The sequence below is a fragment of the Schistocerca gregaria genome, chromosome 7, assembly GCF_023897955.1.
Source record: "Schistocerca gregaria isolate iqSchGreg1 chromosome 7, iqSchGreg1.2, whole genome shotgun sequence".
NCBI classification, from domain to species: Eukaryota; Metazoa; Arthropoda; class Insecta; order Orthoptera; family Acrididae; genus Schistocerca; species Schistocerca gregaria.
In genome coordinates, this window is record NC_064926.1 from 160,190,001 (window position 1) to 160,213,698 (window position 23,698).

Below are 23,698 nucleotides of genomic sequence, written 5' to 3' on the forward strand. Positions count from 1 at the left end.
GTTCCGCAGAAATTTTTACTAAGTCTCAGACGGTGTTAAGGAAAGATAGATTAAGCAGAATTGGTGGTGGTGTGTTTGTGTCTGTCAGTAGTGGTTTATCTTGTTGTGAAGTCGAAGTAGATACTCCGTGCGAATTGGTATGGGTGGAGGTTATACTTAACAGCCGAATTAAGTTAATAATTGGCTCCTTCTACCGACCCCCAGACTCCGATGATACAGTTGCGGAACAGTTCAGAGAAAGTTTGAGTCTCGTAACAAATAAATACCTCACTCATACGGTTATAGTTGGTGGAGACTTCAACGTACCCTCGGTATGTTGGCAAAAATACTTGTTCAAAACCGGTGGTAGGCGGAAAACGTCTTCCGAGATTGTCCTAAATGCTTTCTCCGAAAATTATTTCGAGCAGTTAGTCCCCGAACCCACGCGATTTGTAAATGGTTGCGAAAACACACTTGACATCTTAGCCACAAACAATCCAGAGCTGATAGAGAGCATCATGACTGATACAGGGATTAGCGATCACAAGGTCGTTGTAGCTCGGCTCAATACCATTTCTTCCAAATCCATCAGAAACAAACGCAAAATAATTTTATTCAAAAAAGCGGATAAAGTGTCACTAGAAGCTATCCTAAAAGACAATTTCCATTCCTTCCGAACTGACTATGCGAATGTAGACGAGATGTGGCTCAAATTCAAAGATATAGTAGCAACAGCAATTGAGATATTCATACCCCATAAATTGGTAAGAGATGGAACGGATCCACCGTGGTACACAAAAAAGGTCCGAACGCTGTTGCAGAGGCAACGGAAAAAGCATGCGAAGTTCAGAAGAACGCGAAATCACGAAGATGGGCTAAAATTTACAGACGCGCAAAATTTGGCACGTACTTCGATGCGAGATGCCTTTAATAGGTTCCACAACGAAACATTGTCTCGAAATTTGGTAGAAAATCCGAAGAAATTCTGGTCGTATGTAAAGTACACAAGCGGCAAGACGCAGTCAATACCTTCGCTGCGCAGTGCCGATGGTACTGTTATCGACGACTGTGCCGCTAAAGTGGAGTTATTGAACGCAGTTTTCCGAAATTCCTTCACCAGGGAAGACGAATGGAATATTCCAGAATTTGAAACACGAACATCTGCTAGCATGAATTTCTTAGAAGTAGATACCTTAGGGGTTGCGAAGCAACTCAAATCGCTTGATACGGGCAAGTCTTCAGGTCCAGATTGTATACCGATTAGGTTCCTTTCAGATTACGCTGATACTATAGCTCCCTACTTAGCACTCATATACAACCGCTCGCTCACCGATAGATCTGTACCTACAGATTGGAAAATTGCGCAGGTCGCACCAGTGTTCAAGAAGGGTAGTAGGAGTAATCCATTTAACTACAGACCTATATCATTGACGTCGGTTTGCAGTAGGGTTTTGGAGCATATACTGTATTCAAACATTATGAATCACCTCGAAGGGAACGATCTATTGACACGTAGTCAGCATGGCTTCAGAAAACATCGCTCTTGTGCAACGCAGGTAGCTCTTTATTCGCACGAAGTAATGGCCGCTATCGACAGGGGATCTCAAGTTGATTCCGTATTTCTAGATTTCCGGAAAGCTTTTGACACCGTTCCTCACAAGCGACTTCTAATCAAGCTGCGGAGCTATGGGGTATCGTCTCAGTTGTGCGACTGGATTCGTGATTTCCTGTCAGGAAGGTAGCAGTTCGTAGTAATACACGGCAAATCATCGAGTAAAACTGAAGTGAAATCAGGTGTTCCCCAGGGAAGCGTCCTGGGACCTCTACTGTTCCTGATCTATATAAATGACCTGGGTGACAATCTGAGCAGTTCTCTTAGATTGTTCGCAGACGATGCTGTAATTTATCGTCTAGTAAGGTCATCCGAAGACCAGTATCAGTTGCAAAGCGATTTAGAAAAGATTGCTGTATGGTGTGTCAGGTGGCAGTTGACGCTAAATAACGAAAAGTGTGAGATGATCCACATGAGTTCCAAAAGAAATCCGTTGGAATTCGATTACTCGATAAATAGTACAGTTCTCAAGGCTGTCAATTCAACCAAGTACCTGAGTGTTAAAATTACGAACAACTTCAGTTGGAAGGACCACATAAATAATATTGTCGGGAAGGCGAGCCAAAGGTTGCGTTTCATTGGCAGGACACTTAGAAGATGCAACAAGTCCACTAAAGAGACAGCTTACACTGCACTCGTTCGTCCTCTGTTAGAATATTGCTGCGCGGTGTGGGATCCTTACCAGGTGGGATTGAGGGAGGACATAGAAAGGGTGCAAAAAAGGGCAGCTCGTTTTGTATTATCACGTTATAGGGGAGAGAGTGTGGCAGATATGATACACGAGTTGGGATGGAAGTCATTACAGCATAGACGCTTTTAGTCGCGGCGAGACCTTTTTACGAAATTTCAGTCACCAACATTCTCTTCCGAATGCGAAAATATTTTGTTGAGCCCAACCTACATAGGTAGGAATGATCATCAAAATAAAATAAGAGAAATCAGAGCTCGAACAGAAAGATTTAGGTGTTCGTTTTTCCCGCTCGCTGTTCGGGAGTGGAATAGTAGAGAGATAGTATGATTGTGGTTCGATGAACCCTCTGCCAAGCACTTAAATGTGAATTGCAGAGTAGTCATGTAGATGTAGATGTAGATGTTGGTTGGTTGGTTCGTCAGCCGTCCTTAGGTCGTGCTGCAACCCGACTGCTTAGTATTACGCTTGGCTGTCTGTCTCACCTAAACTGTGGTTAGAGTTTCCTCTCCAGGCCGACCCTAGGAACACTTCTGAGCACCACTGTTTGTTGTTTGTGATTGTCATTGTATCTGGTCGCATGTTCTGTGCCAGGCCTTCAGCCGTGCATTAATTTTGTCTGTTTTATGTTCAGTATATGGCCTTCAGCCGAACTTCATAACAACTTTAAGATTAGGCCTTCAACTGTGTTTCATTTATAATTCTTGTTGCTCTGTATTTAGGTCTTCAGCCGCGTTTGTTTCAAAATGTGTGGCTTTAATATGTAAATCCTTGTCTGTAAAGTTCTAACATTCATGGTGGTGTCTGTTCTCTATCGTGTCTCCCTACCACTGTCGCGCAACGACGCTCTGAGCGTGTTTTTTATGGAATTGACTAGTTTGAACCTGGGACCTGTTGCTGGTAAGGAGTCGCCAGACCACACATGACATGTAGAATTCAGAAGAGTTCAGTGAGGCTAGCGATGATATAACCAAATACTTAATGATTTCAGCGTCAGCTGCACTGCACTCCCTGTAATAGAATCTTAATACTAACTAAATTTAGTGGAAGGGGTTCAAGGCTTTCCTATTTTTAGTTAGCTGGTAAAATAACGTCGAAAAAGCAGTTATGTTTACCATTGGAATTTTTTGTTCTACTCGCAGAACATTGTTTATAATTTGCACTACTGATAAAAGGAAGTGTTTTAATACAGGATGGTAAAAACCAACTGCGTTCAACAAAAATGTGAACGAATATTCCCTGAATGGGTTTCTAAGTTCTACAATGGATCGAAGGATAACCTATGCCATGTCACATCTATAATCTAGGTTTAAATTAAGTTTCACAAAAGAGAAAACTATCAAAATGGTCTACAGTGACCCTCAATTATCTTTAATAACTTATCTAACTTGTCGTAAATGACAGTGGCTGATGTGGCTTCTCAATAACTACACTCCTGGAAATGGAAAAAAGAACACATTGACACCGGTGTGTCAGACCCACCATACTTGCTCCGGACACTGCGAGAGGGCTGTACAAGCAATGATCACACGCGCGGCACAGCGGACACACCAGGAACCGCAGTGTTGGCCGTCGAATGGCGCCACCTGCGCAGCATTTGTGCACCGCCACCGTCAGTGTCAGCCAGTTTGCCGTGGCATACGGAGCTCCATCGCAATCTTTAACACTGGGAGCATGCCGCGACAGCGTGGACGTGAACCGTATGTGCAGTTGACGGACTTTGAGCAAGGGCGTATAGTGAGCATGCGGGAGGCCGGGTGGACGTACCGCCGAATTGCTCAACACGTGGGGCGTAAGGTCTCCACAGTACATCGATGTTGTCGCCAGTGGTCGGCGGAAGGTGCACGTGCCCGTCGACCTGGGACCGGACCGCAGCGACGCACGGATGCACGCCAAGACCATAGGATCCTACGCAGTGCCGTAGGGGACCGCACCGCCACTTCCCAGCAAATTAGAGACACTGTTGCTCCTGGGGTATCGGCGAGGACCATTCGCAACCGTCTCCATGAAGCTGGGCTACGGTCCCGCACACCGTTAGGCCGTCTTCCGCTCACGCCCCAACATCGTGCAGCCCGCCTCCAGTGGTGTCGCGACAGGCGTGAATGGAGGGACGAATGGAGACGTGTCGTCTTCAGCGATGAGAGTCCCTTCTGCCTTGGTGCCAATGATAGTCGTATGCGTGTTTGGCGCCGTGCAGGTGAGCGCCACAATCAGGACTGCATACGACCGAGGCACACAGGCCCAACACGTGGCATCATGGTGTGGGGGGCGATCTCCTACACTGGCTGTACACCTCTGGTGATCGTCGAGGGGACACTGAATAGTGCACGGTACATCCAAATCGTCATCGAACCCATCGTTCTACCATTCCTAGACCGGCAAGGGAACTTGCTGTTCCAACAGGACAACGCACGTCCGCATGTATCCCGTGCCACCCAACGTGCTCTAGAAGGTGTAAGTCAACTACCCTGGCCAGCAAGATCTCCGGATCTGTCCCCCATTGAGCATGTTTGGGACTGGATGAAGCGTCGTCTCACGCGGTCTGCACGTCCAGCACGAACGCTGGTCAAACTGAGGCACCAGGTGGAAATGGCATGGCAAGCCGTTCCACAGGACTACATCCAGCATCTCTACGATCGTCTCCATGGGAGAATAGCGGCCTGCATTGCTGCGAAAGGTGGATATACACTGTACTAGTGCCGACATTGTGCATGCTCTGTTGCCTGTGTCTATGTGCCTGTGGTTCTGTCAGTGTGATCATGTGATGTATCTGACCCCAGGAATGTGTCAATATAGTTTCCCTTTCCTGGGACAATGAATTCACGGTGTTCTTATTTCAATTTCCATGAGTGTCTGTAACAGAAAAATCATCGCGTTTCAGATCTTTAGTTCAAGTGGCAAATGCGAAAACCATGAGCCTTAATTGACGATCGACACTAGTATTACGCAAAAAGGGGGTGTAGCAGATGAGACTACTCCAGTTCTGAGTGAATCTTTATGCGCTCTTATGCGGCATCGCGTGTGTTCATTACCTTGTCGGTGTTCGTCAAGGGTCACGGCGGCCGGCGAAGCAGCCATCCAGCTCGCCGTCTCGGAAATAACTGACGTCTCCCAATTTCTCCTTACTACCATTTACCGAAGTTGGTTTTAAAAAATAAACTATCTGGCTGTGTTTTCATCTGACCAATCAGGGTCTCAATGTAAATCTTAAGCTTCGCCTACAAAAATTCTGTCCATCCAATGAAAAACGTTATACTTTTCGTGGTGGGGCAATGTTTTTAAAGTTTGCAGCGTAACAGAGACTCGAAAAAGTCACACGCTAAAACTTGCAGCTGGTGTGTTCCTTTTAGCGTTATCGTAAGATCTATACTGTTCTTCTGGAGGGGTCTATCATTTAACATGGGCTGGGGGGTGTTCCTAACGTAACAGAGACGCGAAAAAGTCTCACGCTAAAACTTGCAACTGGCGTTGTCATAGTGGTTAGCTGGCGACGTCCCTTATCGTAGGGTCTTCTAGCTTAACACGGTTCTGCTCTCGGCTTCTGTTCTCGTTTCTCCCCTCGGACTGCGTCTGTCTCACGTTGGGAAGGTATGACATGCATTTAGGCATTCTTCTGTTAGTCTGTGGTATTCCATTTGCTCACTCGTTACTCGTATTACTTTGGTTAATTTAATTTCACGATTCAATCGGAGCTATATGACATACTACTGGATTTGCTTATCATGTCAGGGTTTTCATGGAAGGTGTTGGATTTGCCTGACACCTTACAAGGTTTCTCTTTAATTATTTTGAATTTTTGAAACGGTCTTCTGCCGTGTTCTGTAAATGTTTCTCTTAAGGTTGTCTTTAATTATTCTTGAGTAATTGCTTGGGCCTTCAACCGACAAGATACTTCAAGTTTTCTTAAGATGTTTTTCTGTTGTACTGTGTAAAGGCTTATTCTTAAAGTCTCTCTTTTATTATGTGAAGAAGATTTTTTTTAACTGGCCTGTCAGCCAAAGAATTAACTTGAATTTTCCTTAAGATGGCCATTAGCCGGAAGATACTGTAATTTTACTTAAGTAAGTCCTTCAGCCGTTACCCTATATCCCGGTGTTTTGAAAGCAATCATTCAAACTCATTTCGGATAAGTTACTTGAGGCCTCAGCCGTGATTTGATATTTATTGTTTTAAAGAGAAAACTGTGCATTGATTTAAGAAATACTGTTGCGTGTGTTCTTGTATAGCTAACAGTAATTGACCTTGTCCCCTTTCCACAACGTGATCTGTTCTGTCCTGCAAAACCAGATTTCAGTTCGAACACAATGTATGTTCCAAAATCCTAATGCACATCCACGTTAATAATATGCACCTGTTACTTACTGGATTATTCTTATTGCTTTCCTTATCTGTGCAACTTACCGGTCTTTGAGTACCGATCTTTCGGCGAGCGGGTGGTTATATATGATTAAGAATGGAGCTAGTGCATCACTGTACTCAGAAAGGAACCCAACTGGTATACAGTGTGCACCAGAAGTATGGCATTTTTTAATTGATTTAAGTTGCTTCACTATTCAGAGGATATCTATCTCTCAGTTACTCGTGTTGTCTGCTGTTCTTGATTCGAATTCTGGAATATTTACTTCGTCTTCTTTGGTGAAGGAATTTAGGAAAGCTGTTTTTGGTAACTCTGCCTTAGCGGCACTGTCATCGATAGTAACTGTGTTGCTATCGCGCAGTGAAGGCATCGTTGTGTCCTGCCGTTAGCATACTACCAGCTTTCGAGACAAAGTTCCGTTGTGGAATCTATTATAAGCATCTCGCATTGAAGTCTACGATAAATTTCGAGCTTCTGTAAAAGATCGTCAATCATGGGGATTTTCCATTCGTTTAATTCTAGCATGCTTTTTTCTTTGTGTCTGCAAGAGTGTTCTGACGCGTTTTGTGTACAAAAGGGGATCAGCTCAGTCGCTTGTAAATTTATTTGGATAAATCTCTCAATTTCTATCGGTAATATTCCTTCGAATCGAAGCCACATCTGGTCTACACTTGCATTGTTAATTTGGAATGGTTATATTTTTCGTTTACTTTGGAGGGTATTTATGCTTGCTCCGACAACCCTGTGTTCGCTAATTCCTGTCGACTTGATAAATGTTAAACCTTCCTTCCGAGACCGTTACGAAATTCGTGGTTTATGAGACGAGAATAATCAAAGGGTGGAGTAACCACACGCGCACTTAACATCGACATGCACCTGATGAGGTTTATACAGAGGAGAAAAGAAAAGAACAAAGGTCCTCAACCATGACCGCACGTGGCTAACAAAGAGATGCTGCTTACTCCATCTTAAAACGCGGAATGAATACCTAACATTACCATAGAAATACCCACACGAAGATCAAAACAGAAACTAAAAGGCACATCACTTCAAATACACTGAATAAGAGAAAGATTCCGGAAGCTATAGCACGATAAGCACTTAAACCATAAAACGAGCACGTCGTGGTAACGTACACAGGTGAGTATGGAACAAAAGGTAATAGCAGAATAAATGGAGTGAGCTGAATTTACACCAAAGGTAACTAGATGTTAGAACAGTAAGCTCTTAAACATCAGCATTAACAACTGACGGCGATCAGCAACGTTACGGACAATGGAAGCTGTAAATATAACGAAAGTCAGTGGTGAAATCACAGTGGTAACGTAAGTACACGTATTTACGGTGAGAAGAATGAGAAGCTGATTGAAATGAATTGATACCCATTTAACAAACCTTCATGTCTTCAGATTAGTAGCTGAGTCAAACAATAGCCTACGAAATCTTCTAAATTTCAAGGTAATCGACGCTCGAGGTATAAAAATAAAATTCGTCACACAAACTCTAGGCTAATAAACTACAAGAGAAGAGCGTTAGGGCTTCAGCTAGACTGAAAACCTACACAAATTCAAGTAATGACTAGACAATCGTAGAGAAGCACTTACGAGCAACTGGTCTTGCCAAGCTCCCCAACGTATGTGTTTGTATAATGTCAGTTCTGGTCTGAGAAATGTATCACTGTATCTGAGTTGTTTTGTTATTCACTACATAATGCTGATGCCTTCTGGAAATTTTACCAGAGATTGTATCTGCCAGCAACTCAACTCTCTTCTCACGGAGTCACTTTCATTGAGAATACCTTACCTGTATATTATCTTCTGCAGAGGTTAATGGCGAGACGCTTAGACAGGACGGATGTTGGAGTGTACCTGACGATGTATCGCGAGGTTCATTTTCAGAGTTAGTTCCAAGGATGCCCATTACATGGAATTTCCAAAGCATGGCGTAGGGAGAGCTATGTGTGCGCTTCTGATATGCCGGACCGTCTTACTGTGTCTAGTGATATAGTACGTACAGATTTACGTTGGCTATTAATCGAGTCAACCAAAATGCGTTGGGGATTAATCGAGTCAACCAAAATGCACCTTACACTGTCTTCCAACACTCGAAAAAAATTACAGTCGCCTTATCGACCTGTTATGTGTTGTTCGCGTTGCGGTGAATACAGAGAGAGAGAGTGACACGTTGCTCCGAAATAAATATTGACTCCGCCAAAGGAAATCAATCGATGCTACGAAAGTGACTGAGCGCTGCGAAATACACTATCCACTCAAATTAAAGTGACCTATGATCGAGATCCTGAATAGCCAACTTCGGCACCGTGGACCGCTGAGACATGTGCAGGAAGAGAGCCGCTGAGGTTCAAGAACGAATCGACAGGGATGTGGAGACATTCCGGCTCCACTGTTGTGGCGCCCTGCGGTAGGCTTCTCGGTTTAGGATACATGATGCCACCAGCCCGATCGAGGAGTTCCCATAGATTCTCGACTGGGCTTTCATTCGAGGAGCTTGGTGGCTAGGGGAGTATGGTATACTCATCCTGTTGTTCTTCGAACCATGCACGTACTCTGCTAGATGTATGACAGGTTGAACTGTCCCATTGGTAGATGCCATAGTGTCGAGGTAAAACAAACTGCATGTCACAGTGGATATGGTCCCCGAGGATGAATGCATACTTGTGTTGATCCACTGTGCTTTACAGAATGATGACACCATACAGGAAGTCCCAGGAAAACATCCCCCAGAACATAACGCTCCCTCCGCCGACCTGGACCACTCCGATTATTGTTGCAGAGTGTTTGCTTCACCTTACACGCCAACAGCCATGTGTCACCTAACGAGGCCGCTTGTAGCTGCTCAGTGGACGTTCATTTCCGGTTCTGATGTACAAAGCATTGCCGCATGCGGAAAGTGCGTATTGCGAAGACCTATAAGCAAAAACGGCGCGAGACTCCCGCTAAACCCGCAGGGCAGAACAGGTGCTTAGATTGTGGAAAGGGCCAAATAAGGTGTCGGTCAAATTCACTCAAAAGTGTAATTTATTATAATTTAATAACACCTTTAAACCAAAGCGGCATATAGCCGACCCTTTAGAACTACGAGTTACCAAAAGGCAGTTATTTCACGGCTTAGCGCCTCCAAACAAGAAATCTTAAAAGTCAGTAAATATAAATGCAGTTAATAGCAAATAAAATAATTAAAATATATATGGTATAACAGCTAGGCTGGACAGACTCAAGGCAAAAGTAGATAGAAGAAACATGTGCAAGGTGCAATGCAAGTGGCTGAGGGCCACAATTAAATTTTAAAATTTTGAAATATATTACCATAATATTTTAAGGCAGAAGGCCGCAACGTTTTTTCCTAAAGGGTAATATCAAGAATAAGGTTTTAAGCGGCTTAAGGCCCTCAACTGATTTTCCATAATTTCAAAATACATAAAGTCCATTAAAAACAAGAATCATTAAATTATTGGCTATGATAGATTACAAACAGACAATTACACACCAGTGAGAAGGATAATAAAGAAAACGGCACTCAGAACCCTCCAGGGAAGTCGGTCTGCCCTCGTTCACTTAGGTGAGACAGGCGGTGAATCCAAGTAGGTCGGCCGGAGTGGCCGTGCGGTTCTAGGCGCTACAGTCTGCAACCGAGCGACCGCTACGGTCTCAGGTTCAAATCCTGCCTCGGGCATGGATGTGAGTGATGTCCTTAGGTTAATTAGGTTTAATTAGTTCTACGTTCTAGGCGACTGATGACCTCAGAAGTTAAGTCGCATAGTGCTCAGAGCCATTTTTGAACCCAAGCACACTTGATCTGACGAAACTCAACCAGTGGACAGCCACAGACCGACGGACACAACGATTTGCTTGCCACCAATCAGTACATAAGAACTCAAACAAAAAGGTTATGAACGTGATAATCCACAATGAAGTATGTGTTAGCTGTCAAAACTAAACATCATGTTGGACAGCGACAACAGGTGAGGAAAGGACGGTGCCTGAAATTACGTTAGTGACCAGGGCAGGTAACCGGATCACTAAGGGCCACACAGCAGAAAATTCCACCGGTACACTTGAATTTGAAAGACAGTAATACAGTTAACTTCACCCGAAAGGAGCATGCCTTAATTTACGTCAGTGTCCAGGGCAGGTAACAAGAACACTAACGGCCACAAGGCAGAAACTTCCGCTGGTGCACTCGAATTACAGTCAACCAATATAGTTAATTGCACCACAAGGCGGCTAAATTTTAGCAATAGAAACACTCGGTGTTGCTCACAGTAAAACTTCCCCAACAGCGAACTACCGAAACGAACCACCTCAACATGAATGAATGTGGTTTGGGTAGTTGAAACCACTACTCATCTTTGACGTCCTTGGTCGGTGAACCACGAAGCTCGTAGCGATCGGACAGCTCCACACACGCTCCGACACGGCGAAGGACCGCCAGCGGAGCCGGCCGACTGCACTGCGCGGAGATAACCTCCCTGGTCCGCAGCAACCGACCGACTCCTCTCAGAATGCCGACAACATCTAAAATAGTCGTCAGTGGAAATAACGCCAACTACACACACCCTGACAAACACTCTCACGAAGAGCTGAACGATACCCAACAGTATCAAGCATGCACAAAGACAGATCGGGAGTCGAATCGCGCACGCACACACAGCCGACTCATGAACGACCGGTGAGCGAAAACGCTCCGTCCGGTAGGACGACCGACCGACGATCCACCAAGACAGTGGCTCGGTTCAAGTGTTGCGTGGCGGCAATGGTCGGGAGAGCCATGTCGACTCACACCTCACTGCTGCTCCAACCCAACTGCTCTAGCGCCGCATCGCAACTCCCCGACTGGCAGGTCCGCAATGCGCTCCTGACTGACTGGTAGCCCGAAGTCGCGACCCGAACGCACCTACGACAGACAACAACCGGGAAGCAATAGCAGTCGAACGAAGATACTACGAGAGGGGATGTATCGATACGTGCTGCTAGCGCCGGTCACGGTCAGGCAAAGCAGTAACTCAGTGACAGTAGTAATTTAAATTAAGGTAGTGAGAGAGAAGTACGTTAAAAACAGGGTGTAAAATACATGATGGCGGGAACACGAGCCATGCACGGGTCACGGACGTTAAGGAGGCACTGTTGGTACGCCTTGATTCATCTGAGCGGTCAGGTGCTCAACAGTTGCTCGTCTTTTTGCCTATATACACCTCCGCAGCCGTTGTTCACCCCTGTTCTTCATGGTGCGTAGTGCACCAAAGTCGAATTGGCACCGGTTTTGGAACAGCGCCATTGTACCATGCACTTTTTACTTCAAACACAGCATCACGTGAACAGTTAGAAGTTAACCGTTTCGGAAATGCTTACAATCATGGCCCAAAAGGCAATATCGTGCCCCTTTGGACGTCAAATAATTCGCACTGTTTCCTCATTACGATTATGACTCTACTGTTTCCCACATCCCCCAACACCATTTAGCCGCGCGGTCTGTGGCGCTGCAGTCAGGGACTGTGCGGCTGATCCCGGCAGAGGTTCGAGTCCTCCCTCGGACATGGGTGTGTGTGTTTGTCCTTAGGATAACTCAGCTTAAGTAGTGTGCAAGCTTAGGGACTGATAAACTTAGCAGTTAAGTCCCATAAATTTCACACGCCTTTGAACACTTTTTGACACGCTTTATTTACTCGCCACTGCTAGCGATGCCATCTGCGAGTGGTTTTTGCACGTTGAACATTGGCGGTGGTCACGTTAATGCGACTGGACAGTGTGTTTGTTTTGTTCTGTTTTTGTTAGGAATCAGGAGTTAGAGTTGGACGATAGCTTCTAGTCGGATGACTCTTGTTGATTACACACCTGAAGACAGGAGGCTTCAGCTGTGAGTATTCGGCTAGAAGGTTTCTCGTTTTTCGAATCTGCTAAAATAATTGCAAGTGAAAAGAAAGCATTGAATTTGATGCTGAGTTCGTATTTACGAAACTCGCCATATTACTTGAGAAATAGAGCAATTTTTTATGGCAGTGACAATAATTTTTGTACGAAGAAACTCCTCGTCTTCTTTCCTTTTCAAGTGCCGGCCTAGTGACTGGGATTATACGACTCTGTTACCTGTGTTATTCGGCAGCACGTTTTCATTTGTCATTGTATCTGTTGTCATTTTCAGCATGACCATTCAAATATTTTCTTTCAAGCTTTCCTTTACATTGTTTTCCACATCCTTCAGTATTTCTTAGAATGTCATTGGTGCTGTTTTTTGCTTTTCTTTCTTTCCTAATCATACAATTCATTGCTACAAAATACGTCTGATATGCAATTTCTTTATAGAACTTCAAAAAATTTATGTCTGAATTTGTTTTCAAAGGATCTTCGAACTGTTTTTACAAATAGTTGATATTTAAATCTAGCTTATTTTTACAGTATTATGAAAAGAACAGTGGCCACTCACCATATAGCGGAGATGCTGAGTCGCAGAAAAGCACAACAAAAAGACTGTCGGAAAGTTAGCTTTCGACCAACAAGGCCTTTGTCTAAAATCGACAACATACAAACTCACGTTTGCGTATGTATGTTATATTTTACAAAGGCCATGTTGGCCGAAAGCTAACTTAAATGTATATGACTCCTATGTTCAATTACATATCGCTTGAACGAAATGATTTTGATGCAGAGACAGTATTTATTTAGATCACTAGATCACATCATATTTTTATAATGCTCTTAAGATAATCTCAAATAAAGAAACTCCACCTGCTTTCTTTTCAAAGACCATGTTAATTCTTATTGCTAAATTCAGATTTCCTTTTCCTTAGTATCGACGACATTTATTTGGTTCTTTTTCGGTCAAAATGAACTTCTTTATTCAGTGTAAGTTACTTTGTTGAATCCCGGAAATCCATCACTGATTTGAAACACAAAAGACATTCCTTACAGGGATCACACACACCTCACTGAACCAAAGAATTGTGAGTTCTTAGCATTTGAATTTAGACGTCAATTCCTCAAAGACATTTAGCACTTTTGTGATTCACATAACAGTAGAGGCCACCATGGATGAACTTCTTTATTCAATGTAAGTTACTTTGTTGAATCCCAGAAATCCATCACTGATTTGAAACCCAAAAACATTCCTTACAGGGATCACACACATCTCACTGAATCAAAGAATTCTGCGTTTTTTTAATTTAGATGTCAATTCCTCAAAGACATTTAGCACTTTTGTGATTCACATAACAGTAGAAGTCACCGTGGATCGTCACCCATCATAGTAGGGCTACCGTGGCAGACGTTTATATTCAAGTAAGTCTAGAAACCAACTGCGAGAAGTTTCCGTTAATTAGATTTAGGCTGAGTTCCTCCAATTTTAGGCAGCATAACGGGCAACAAGTTTTCTCCAGCCAACTCTATCAGTTGTCAAGTTTCCAGCTTTCTCCCAGTTCATGTTCTTGCATTGAAGGTCTTTCCAAAAAGTTAATTTCCAGGTATTACGAGGTTTTCCTCTACACCGTACAGTCACATTAAAGCGATCAGCTGGCAGAAGACTGCAGCGTGGTCTACTACGAGTCGTGCAGGAAAAGTTATACTGAGGCTCTGGAAGGTACGGAAAGGAAAGCGGAGCCATGCCCGCTCCAGCGCCGTGGCCAGCTAAGGTTAGTTTATCGGTTGTGGGTCCAAATGTTCAAATGTGTGTGGAATCTTATGGGACTTATCTGCTAAGGTCATAAGTCCCTAAGCTTACACACTACTTAACCTAAATTATCCTAAGGACAAACACACACACCCATGCCCGAGGGAGGACTCGAACCTCCGCCGGGACCAGCCACACAGTTCATGACTGCAGCACCTAAGACCGCTCGGCTAATCGTGCGCGGCGGCTGTGGGTCCATGGAGCGAAAGGACCAGTCGAGGCTTCCCATAGATTTTCGATGAAGTTTATATAAAAGGAGTTTGATGGCCAGGGGAATACACAAATTTCATCCTGGTTCCCCTCCAATTACGCACGTACACTGTGCGCTGTGTGGTACGTTGCATTATGTTGCTGCTACTGCTGAGGGAAAACAGACTGCATGTACGGGTAGATATGGTCACCAAGGAGAGATGCACACTTACGTTGATCTATTGTGCCTTTCCCGGAATCACGAGATCTCACAGGAAATGCAAGTAAAACATTCCCCAGGCCTTAACGCTCCCTCCCCCGGCTTGGACACTTTGCTTTCAGGCGATTCACGCCGCACAAAGTGGTTAGCAAACTGGACTCGCATTCGGGAGGACGACGGTTCAAACCCGTGTCAGGCCATCCAGATTTAGGTTTTCCGTGAATTCCTTAAAGCGCTTCAGGAAATGCTGGTTCCGTTGACAGGGCACGGCCAATTTTCTTCACCATCCTACCGTAATCAGAGCTTGTGTTCCGCCTCTAGTGACCTCGTTGTGGATGAGACGTTAATTAGTAATTAGTAATTAGTAGGAAGCTCCTTCCTACGTCGTACAAGCCAACAGACATCTCTTTGAGGAAGCATGAGACGTGGTTCATCTCAAAACGCCACCTGCAATTTCTCAGTGGGCGGCCAGTTGCCATACTGGCGTCCCAAGTCCAGGCTTCGTCGCCGTGTACAGCAGTCAGTATGTACGATATAATTTAATCACAGTGGCATGCTAACAGTTTAGAAACTCGGCCGTTTCAAGAATGCTTCCACCTTTGACCCGAAAGCCATGATCGTGCCCTTTTGTACCCCCGATAAATGGCTCCATTTTCACATTACGACAAAGGCTGCACTGTAGAATGAAGGCTTGGAAAAATAGAAAAATCAGCTGTAGCGGAACATGCTCTTCAACCAGGAAACCACCAAGTGAAGTATTCGGATACCGAAGTTTTATCTACAACGTTAAATTACTATCCACGCATATACAGAGAAGCTATTGAAATTTATAAACATCACGATAATTTTAATAGGAAAGAGGAGGCTATGAAACTCAGCGATATATGGACAGTGGCTCTACAAAATTGCTAACAATTTTTATCTTGACAAGGTAGTAATCGATAGTCAACCTTATCTTTGCTATGGATTATCACTGCTCATCACGTGTCACCTGAACCACGCCCCCCTTTCTCACAATATATAAGTCGCTCTCAGACACCCGACCAGTCAGTCGGCAAGACTCAGCGAAGCAGCGCCTCTGAGGAAGTCCAGCGCAGTCCTGAACGAAACGTAAGGAGCAGAAAAAGTTCTGGGACCACGACCTCAGATCCCGGAAAGTATATCAAGGCTGCACTGTTTTCTGCATACCCTTGTAAGTCTTAGGTAATTAGTGCTGCCACCTGCCATATGTGAGTGGTTAACGCACGTAGGCGTCGAACATAGGCGGTGTTCATATTAGTATGACTGGATAGTGTAGTTCTGATACATGCGTTGGTTTCCACGACAGTGCTGATTTGGATATTTTTTCACATTTCATGCATAGATAAACCACAGAGGTTTCATTCTTTTTTCGGCAACGACCTGTGCAGGCTGTGTAGACCACAACTTTTCAGCACTTCCTCATCTGACAAGTAGCTATGATAGCTGACTTTCATAATTCATCATAAGCAATGCTGATAAAAAACATTGAGCTTGTGTCTCGATTCTGGTCTCATTTTCCAGGTCGCCCACTCGTATATGACAATCGGTATGATGCACCTATGATCTAGGAGTAGCGGTTTTTATTAGTAAACAAATCAACCTTTGTTTAAATTCGGAATAAAAGTAAATCCAGCATAATAAGTCACCCTCGTTATGCCAGCAGCATTGTCAAAGAGGACGGACGAGCGACAAATGTTCAGGGTACTCTCTCGCCCTTGGGATGGGAAACTGCCCTAAGAGGCCGAAGAATCAGATATAGATCGCATACGTTGCAAGGCTGTAGAAGCTTCCCCAGTCATGGGGCATCTACATCCCTGTTATTACAGATGAGGCTGCCGTGAGACGGAAGTCGGTCAACATCTCGTAGTAGTTGCTGCTGCACTATAAGGTAGAGAGATGCATTTGCACTTTTTATGGACACTGTCTTTGTTTTATCAGTATTTACTTTTAGCACTACAGAACTACTCATTTCATCCAAATTAGAAGTCGTCGGTTGTAAACTTAGTGATTTATCTGCCAGAGGATGATATCAACAGCAAAATCCCGATCCGTATGCCTAGATTTCTCATTTAAATCGAATACCCACGCTACAGCTGCCCATCGTTTTTCTCGTTATGAAATCCACGACAGATATTATGAAAATGAATGGTGCAAACTGTATTATCATCTGACGCCTTTCAGAATAGTTAAGAGGGGAGTGTTCTCATCTTCTGCTTTCATATGCAACTCGAATCTGCTCACATCAAAAATAGGTTTGCATCACCCCAGTTCCGAGAATTCCTGAAGACGTTGACTGTGGTATATTGTATCACAGACAGTCCCTTTGACTGTTCAGTGATGTCACTAAACCCGCCCAAAGATGTGAAGAACCATGCATGACCAGCGCCTATTAGAAGGAGGCGGCCCGGCAGCCGATGAGTTCCAGTCATTCCACCAGGAAGGAGGTACATGGCACGCGTTGTCTGTAGTTCAACCATGCATACATGATCAATACCGCGGTTCGATAGCTGTTACTTTGTGCCAGGAAGAGCTCTCAACAAGGAAGTGTCCAGGAGTCTCGTAGTGAATCAAAGAGATGTTGTTCGGACATGGCGGAGATACAGAGAGACACGATCTGTCGATGACATACCTCGCTTAGGCTTCACTCCCGACGTCCATGGCGACGACCATCTTTGTAACCACGACACCGTGCACGCCGATACAGATGGGTCCAACAACATGCCGAAGGGGCCGCTCAGGATTACCAACACGCTCTCTTCACCGGCAAGTGTCGCGTATGCCTTCAACCGGACAATCTTCGGAGACATGTTTGGAGGCAACCCGGTCAGGCTGAACGCCTTGGACACATTGTTCAGCAAGGTGGAGGTTCCCTGCTGTTTTGTGGTGGCATTATGTGGGGCCGACATACGTTGCTGGTGCTTATGGAAGGTGCCGAACGGCTGTACGATGCATGAATGCCATCCTCCGATCGATAGCGCAACCATTTCATATTGGCGAGGTATTCGTCTTCATGGACGACAATTCGCGCCCCCATCGAGCACATCTTGTGAATGACCTTCAGGATAACGACATCGCTGTACTACAGTGGCCAGCATGTTCTCCACACATGAACTCTATCGAACATGCCTGGGATAGATTGAAAAGATCTGCTTATGGACTACGTGACTCACCAACCACTCTGTGGGATCTACGCCGAATCGCCTTTGAGGAGTGGGACAATCTGGACCAACAGCGCCTGGATGAACTTGTGGGCAGTATGCCACAACGAGAATACCACCATGCACCAATGCAAGAGGACGTGCTGCTGAGTATTAGAGGACTGATGAGTTCAGCAATCTGGACCACCATCTCTGACGTCTCGCTGTATGGTGGTTCAACATGCAATGTGTTGTTTTCATGAGCAATAAAAAGGCGGAAATTATGCTTATGTTAATCTCTATTCCAATTTTCTGTACGAGTTCCGCAACCCTCTTAACCGAGGTTATGCAAAACTTTTCTTGATGTGTGTAGATACAGGTTTCTGAAAACATCAGTGAGGTAATTATGAATTCCATATTGGCTTACTATATTCCAGAATGATTTTTGGTGAATACTGCCAAACGCTTTTTTTTTTAAAATTCAGAATGTTTAGATAGAATGGACACCTGAATTATATTTATTGTTCTGTTACATTTCACAGAACAAATATTTGCTCGCAGCAGGATCTCCTAGTTCGAAGGCCACCCAGTTCTTCTGTAGTCGACAGTCTGCTGCTTCTTGTATTCTTTACAGGGAATTCAGGCAGTATACTTTTCCTTGCACCGAGAGAAACTTGGTATCTCTCAAATCTGTACACTCGGTTAGACTTCTTTTGTAAATTAATACTAACGCCACTCCTCCAGTCTTCTGGAACTTGGCTTATTCGCTAACAGATATTGCGCTGATTAGTAAGATGGTGTATTATGCTCGGAGCTCCATATTTCAGAATTTCGGGACACGTTTCTTTCAGATTAGCTATTTCAGAATTTTTAAATGTCGTAATCATTGCGCATATCTCTGCTTCTGGGATATCATTTGTTTTTGACATTAGCTCTTACTTTTATAGTTCTTTTTCTAAATTGTTTGCAATACATGAGGTTGCCTGGCTTAAGGTTCCTTCAAGTTTTCAACCAATCTGCAGCTTGTTCATCTTTTGTTAAAAAATAAATAAATAAATGGCTGAGCGCTATGGGACTTAACATCTGAGGTCATCAGTCCTAGAACTTAGAACTACTTAAACCTAACTAACCTAAGGACATCACACACATCCATGCCCGAGGCAGGATTCGAACCCGCGACCGTAGCGGTCGCGCGGCTCCAGACTGAAGCGCCTAGAACCGCTCGGCCACACCGGCCGGCTTGTCTTTTGTGATCATAAATTAGCCTTTTCTGTGCTTTATGGCATTGCTTCAAAAGGTGTGGGCTCCAGTAAGTTTTCTAACGATACGTTGTAATGTCCTGGTGTCATTTCGAGAGGCAACATTTTGCGCCTCTCTACCACTCGTTTTTGTCGGATCTTTTGACTCTGTGGTCGAAATGAACATGTTTTCGTCCAGCTTTCTGGAGCTCTTCTTGATTTTTAGCTGGATCACGTTGTCAGATGCCAAGTACGACCTTGCAGCCATCGCTCTTCCCCTCCGACGTCCAGTTGTCTCTTCAACAACTTTACTCAGAGAATCTGTCAATTTAATCATTGCGTTTCGACGTCATCAGATAGATCTTGAAGTGTCGCAAGGACGGAATATTCAGGTTTGTGTTTGTGTATTTTACAGGAACGAGAGTGGAGTTGCTGAGCCCAAGGAAACTGGATACGTCCAACGAAGGTTTCAAAGACTGGAAATTTATGTCGGTGTTAACGTGGGGAGAGAGACCATCTGGCATTTGGACAGTAGAAATCATCGACAGGGTACGTATTTCTATTCAGTTGCACCAAAAAATCATTAGAAAACTTAAGAGATGGGAGAGACATGCTTAATAATGTCACTCATTATACAGGGGTTTATAAATTAGTTATACAAGTGTTTGATACAGCACAGAATGCAGTGTATCTTCAAGTTTTATTCGCGCGTAATAGTGTTAGTTCCCGATGTTACCGCTAGATGGCATGCGCGAATGCGTTATTCCAACAGTCATTATGGAGTCTTATACAGGCGCAGGGTGGGTGCAGTGTTGTCCATGCTTGCATGAATCCAAACCCGCTAATACAGTTCAGAGAGAGATCAGCACTAAATAATATAGGAAGCCCGAATCAAATATCGTGCGGCTCCCGGTTCTCAGCTGTATTTTACAGCAACATGCATCAAGCAACTAACACCTGAATCCCAAACGACAACTAACCTTAAGACCTTCTTAACAGAGCATTTTTCGTGCTTAGAAACAAAAACTATACTTACAGATACAGAATGCCCTAAGATGTGCTTAACTTTAATTCACGTTGGTGAATTAGGCTGTGAGATAAGTAAATTTTGTCGCTTATGTTAAGGGCATGAGTGTTATGTAGCGCGGCCACTACAGGGCTAGCAGAAGCGAAAAAGGGAATCTTTTATTGCTTGTCTTCCAATGCCGACAGCTGAAGAGTGAGCGCATCAAGCACCTATCAACTGATATGATATAAATGTCAAAAGGAAGTAATATGGATTCGAGAATGCGCTTAAGAGAGATGGTCGTCATCAAATGTGTTACATGCTTGTAGCAATATGCAGTCAAATTAAGGCAATGTAATGAATATGCATACTTGATCCTGTTTCATATAGCAGTTGCTGTTGTTAATATAACGTACTAGTTTATGCAGGTTACCAAATGATAATATGATCAGTAGGGGAACGCGTGGTAAAGTGGCCGGCACGGGAAAAGTGGCTATTACATACCTTTTTTTTGTCCCGAACAGCGCTGCTGCCTGCAAAGACGTGCTCAGACTAGTTCTAACATACATCGCCATTTTTGTGAGTTAGACTGACAGAGGGTGCTTGGTTAGCTGATTTCTAGTATAAACAGTTTTGTTTTTGATTCGTATTACGTAAGAAAAGTCATTTATATTATTCTTGTTACCTGACTTGCATGCTGAGCAATATTTTTTTTACTATATCAATGTTTAAACAATGTCTTTTGGCCTACAAATGTAGTTCCCTGCTATTTACTTCTGTTCCTTAAGTTTCTTCTGTGGACCACTAATCACGAATTGGCGTACACCGGGGAAACGTGGTCCTACTACTCGTCAGGAAGTGTGGCTAAGATGTTCACTCCAATATGAGTTGATTACTTCCCATAAAAACGCATAGTTCAAAAGATAAAACTTACTTTTAAACCCTTCTACATGCAAAGCTATCATCCGCATTTCTGTTCCTCTGAGACAATTTTGAATTAATTGAGTTATATTATTTAAAACCGGTTTTGTCCTATTTGGCCTAACACAACAGCTGTGTGTAGCAGCCGCTTAGGATTCTTTCAGATACTGGGACGTGAAGAAGCCCAGCAAACGGGTCCGGAGGTCAGAAAACCAACATGGGATGTTGTTGCGATGGCGCTGGCCACAGTACCCGCTTAGGTACGGAAAACTGGACACTACCCTAGTCTTCATAAAAATGCATGTAGTTGCACTATACTATTTTAGTTTTCACTAAAAAATATTTGGTGTCGGTAAGCGTCTGTCGGTAATAGTGGTTTGGTGAAAATCGAATTTCTCTTTGAGTTACTACTTTGCCCCACTCCCTCTCCCCTGCTGCCCGAGATCCGGCCCTACAGTGTCAATATTGGCTCTTATAGAAAAGTTTGACGATCATTGATATAATGGGAGTAGGTTCGTTATAAATAGTAACATAGAACAGTTACTGTGAACAGTTCACTGATAGGGTTGTTCTGATCAGAATCGACAGCAAGCCAACGACGAAAAAAAACGGTTCAGGGAGACGTACTGACATTGCAAGCGGAAAGCGAAGAAATAAGGCTTTGGAAGACTTAAGATGAAACATGGCAGAAGGGACAGATAACTTTCCACCGGAATTTCTAAAATCATAGGGATGGTGGCAACGAAACGCCTATTCACCTTCATGTGTGAACTGTATACATTCGCGACATACCATCAGACTTTCGCAGAAACACCATCCACTCAATTCCGGAGACAGCAAGAGCCGACAAACCCGAGAATTATCGGCACAATCAGCTTAACAGCTCACGCACCCAAAGAGCAGACAACAATAATCTACACAAGAGTGGAAAAGAAAATTTAGGACCTGTTAGATGAAGATTAGTTTGGTTTCAGGATACGTAAAGCACCAGAGAGGCAGTTCTGACATCGCGCTTGATAATGGATACAAGACTTCAGATAAATAAAGGTACGGTCATGGAATTTATCGACTTCGAAAAAGCGTTCGACAGTGTAAAATGGTACAAGATTTGCGAAATTCTGAGAAAAATTGCAATACTTTATAGGGAAAGACGGGTAGAACAAAGAGGAAACAATTAGACTGGAAGACCACGAAGTCCTCGGATTAAAAAGTGTGTAAGACACGGATGTAGTCTTTCGCCCCTACCGTTCAATTTGTTCATCGAAGAAGCAACGACGAAAATAAAATAAAACTTCAAGATTGAGATTAAAATTCAGGATGAAAGTATGTCAATAACAAAATTCGCTGATAACTTTGTTATTTTCAATGAAGGTGTAGCAGAATTTCAGGACCTGTTGAATGGAGTGGACAGTTTAATTAGCACTGAATATGAAATGAGAATAAACCGACGAAAGACGAAAGTAATGGGAAGTAACAGAAACGAGTATAGCAAGAGACTGAACGTCAGCACTGTTGATCGCAAGCAGACGACGTTACTGAATTCTGTTTCCTTGGAAGCAAAATAAACCATGACGAACGAAGCAAGGAGCGCACAGAAAGCTGTCTAGCACAGAAAAGAAGAGCATTCCTGGCCGAAAGAGGTCTACTAGCATCAAACACAGGCCTTAATTTGAGGAAGAAATTTCTGAGAAATGTACATTTGGAGCAACGAGTGTATCAGGGACTGTGGGAAAACCTCAACAGAAGAGAGCAAAAGCATTTCAGATGTGGTGCTACTGAATAATGCTGAAAATTTGGTGAACTGGTCCAGTAACGAATAAGGAGGTTCTCCGCAGAATCACCGAAGAAAAGAACATACGGAAAACGTTTAGAAGATGAGACTGATGACTAGGACATCTATTAAGACATTAGGGAATAACCTCCACGGTACCATACGGATCTGCAAACGGTACAAATTGTAGAGGAAGACAGAAACTAGAATATATACTATAAATAGTTGAGGATGTACAGTACAAGTTATGCTGTGAGATGAAGAAGTTGACACGGACAGGAGTTTGTCGCCGCATCCAACCAGTTAGGAGGCACTGCTGACTCGAAGGAAAAATAAAGGAGGCTTACCAGCTTCACTGGACTCAGTACCTCATGCCTCGGCTGTCGGAAACGATGAATAAATATCCTTTAACGTGGCATGTAAGATCCTTATTAAAAAAATCGAAGATTAATTTCTAACAATAACTACGTAACCAAAACTCTTAATTCGATTAGTTTTTCCGTTACTCACAAAAATTTTACACTACATTACATGAATTCCACAAACAAGCAACTAATCCTATGCCCTAAAACTGTGTTTATTTTCGTTTTTTATGGGATCCGAACAAGAATATATCGTACAAACTACACTCTGAAAGAGTAAAACACATTAGCGACGGATGGCAGCGATATCTCTGCAATCGGTTGCTCGCTCTTTTCCATCCTGTCACACATAGCTATTAGCCAAGCAATTTCATCCGGTACTACGAAAGTCACTGTGACGAGAATCTATGCTACGGGAAACCAACTGATACATTTGGCAGCGGCGGCAGTTGATCTCCATATCTACAAGAATACTTGCAAAAGAAAGAATGAAGAAAAGGTAGTTGTAGTTTATTAA

At 43.7% G+C, this 23,698-nt stretch overlaps 1 protein-coding gene across 2 annotated transcripts in view; it reads left to right on the forward strand.

Annotated features, from left to right (window-relative positions):
- LOC126281373 (neuroendocrine convertase 1-like) overlaps positions 1-23,698 on the forward strand; it is a 435,322-nt gene that overhangs the window by 385,669 nt on the left and 25,955 nt on the right. For both annotated transcript variants that reach the window (XM_049980291.1, XM_049980290.1), the window contains exon 12: positions 19,537-19,670. In XM_049980291.1, coding sequence (XP_049836248.1) covers positions 19,537-19,670 — 134 coding nt within the window. The remainder of the gene's footprint in view (positions 1-19,536; positions 19,671-23,698) is intronic.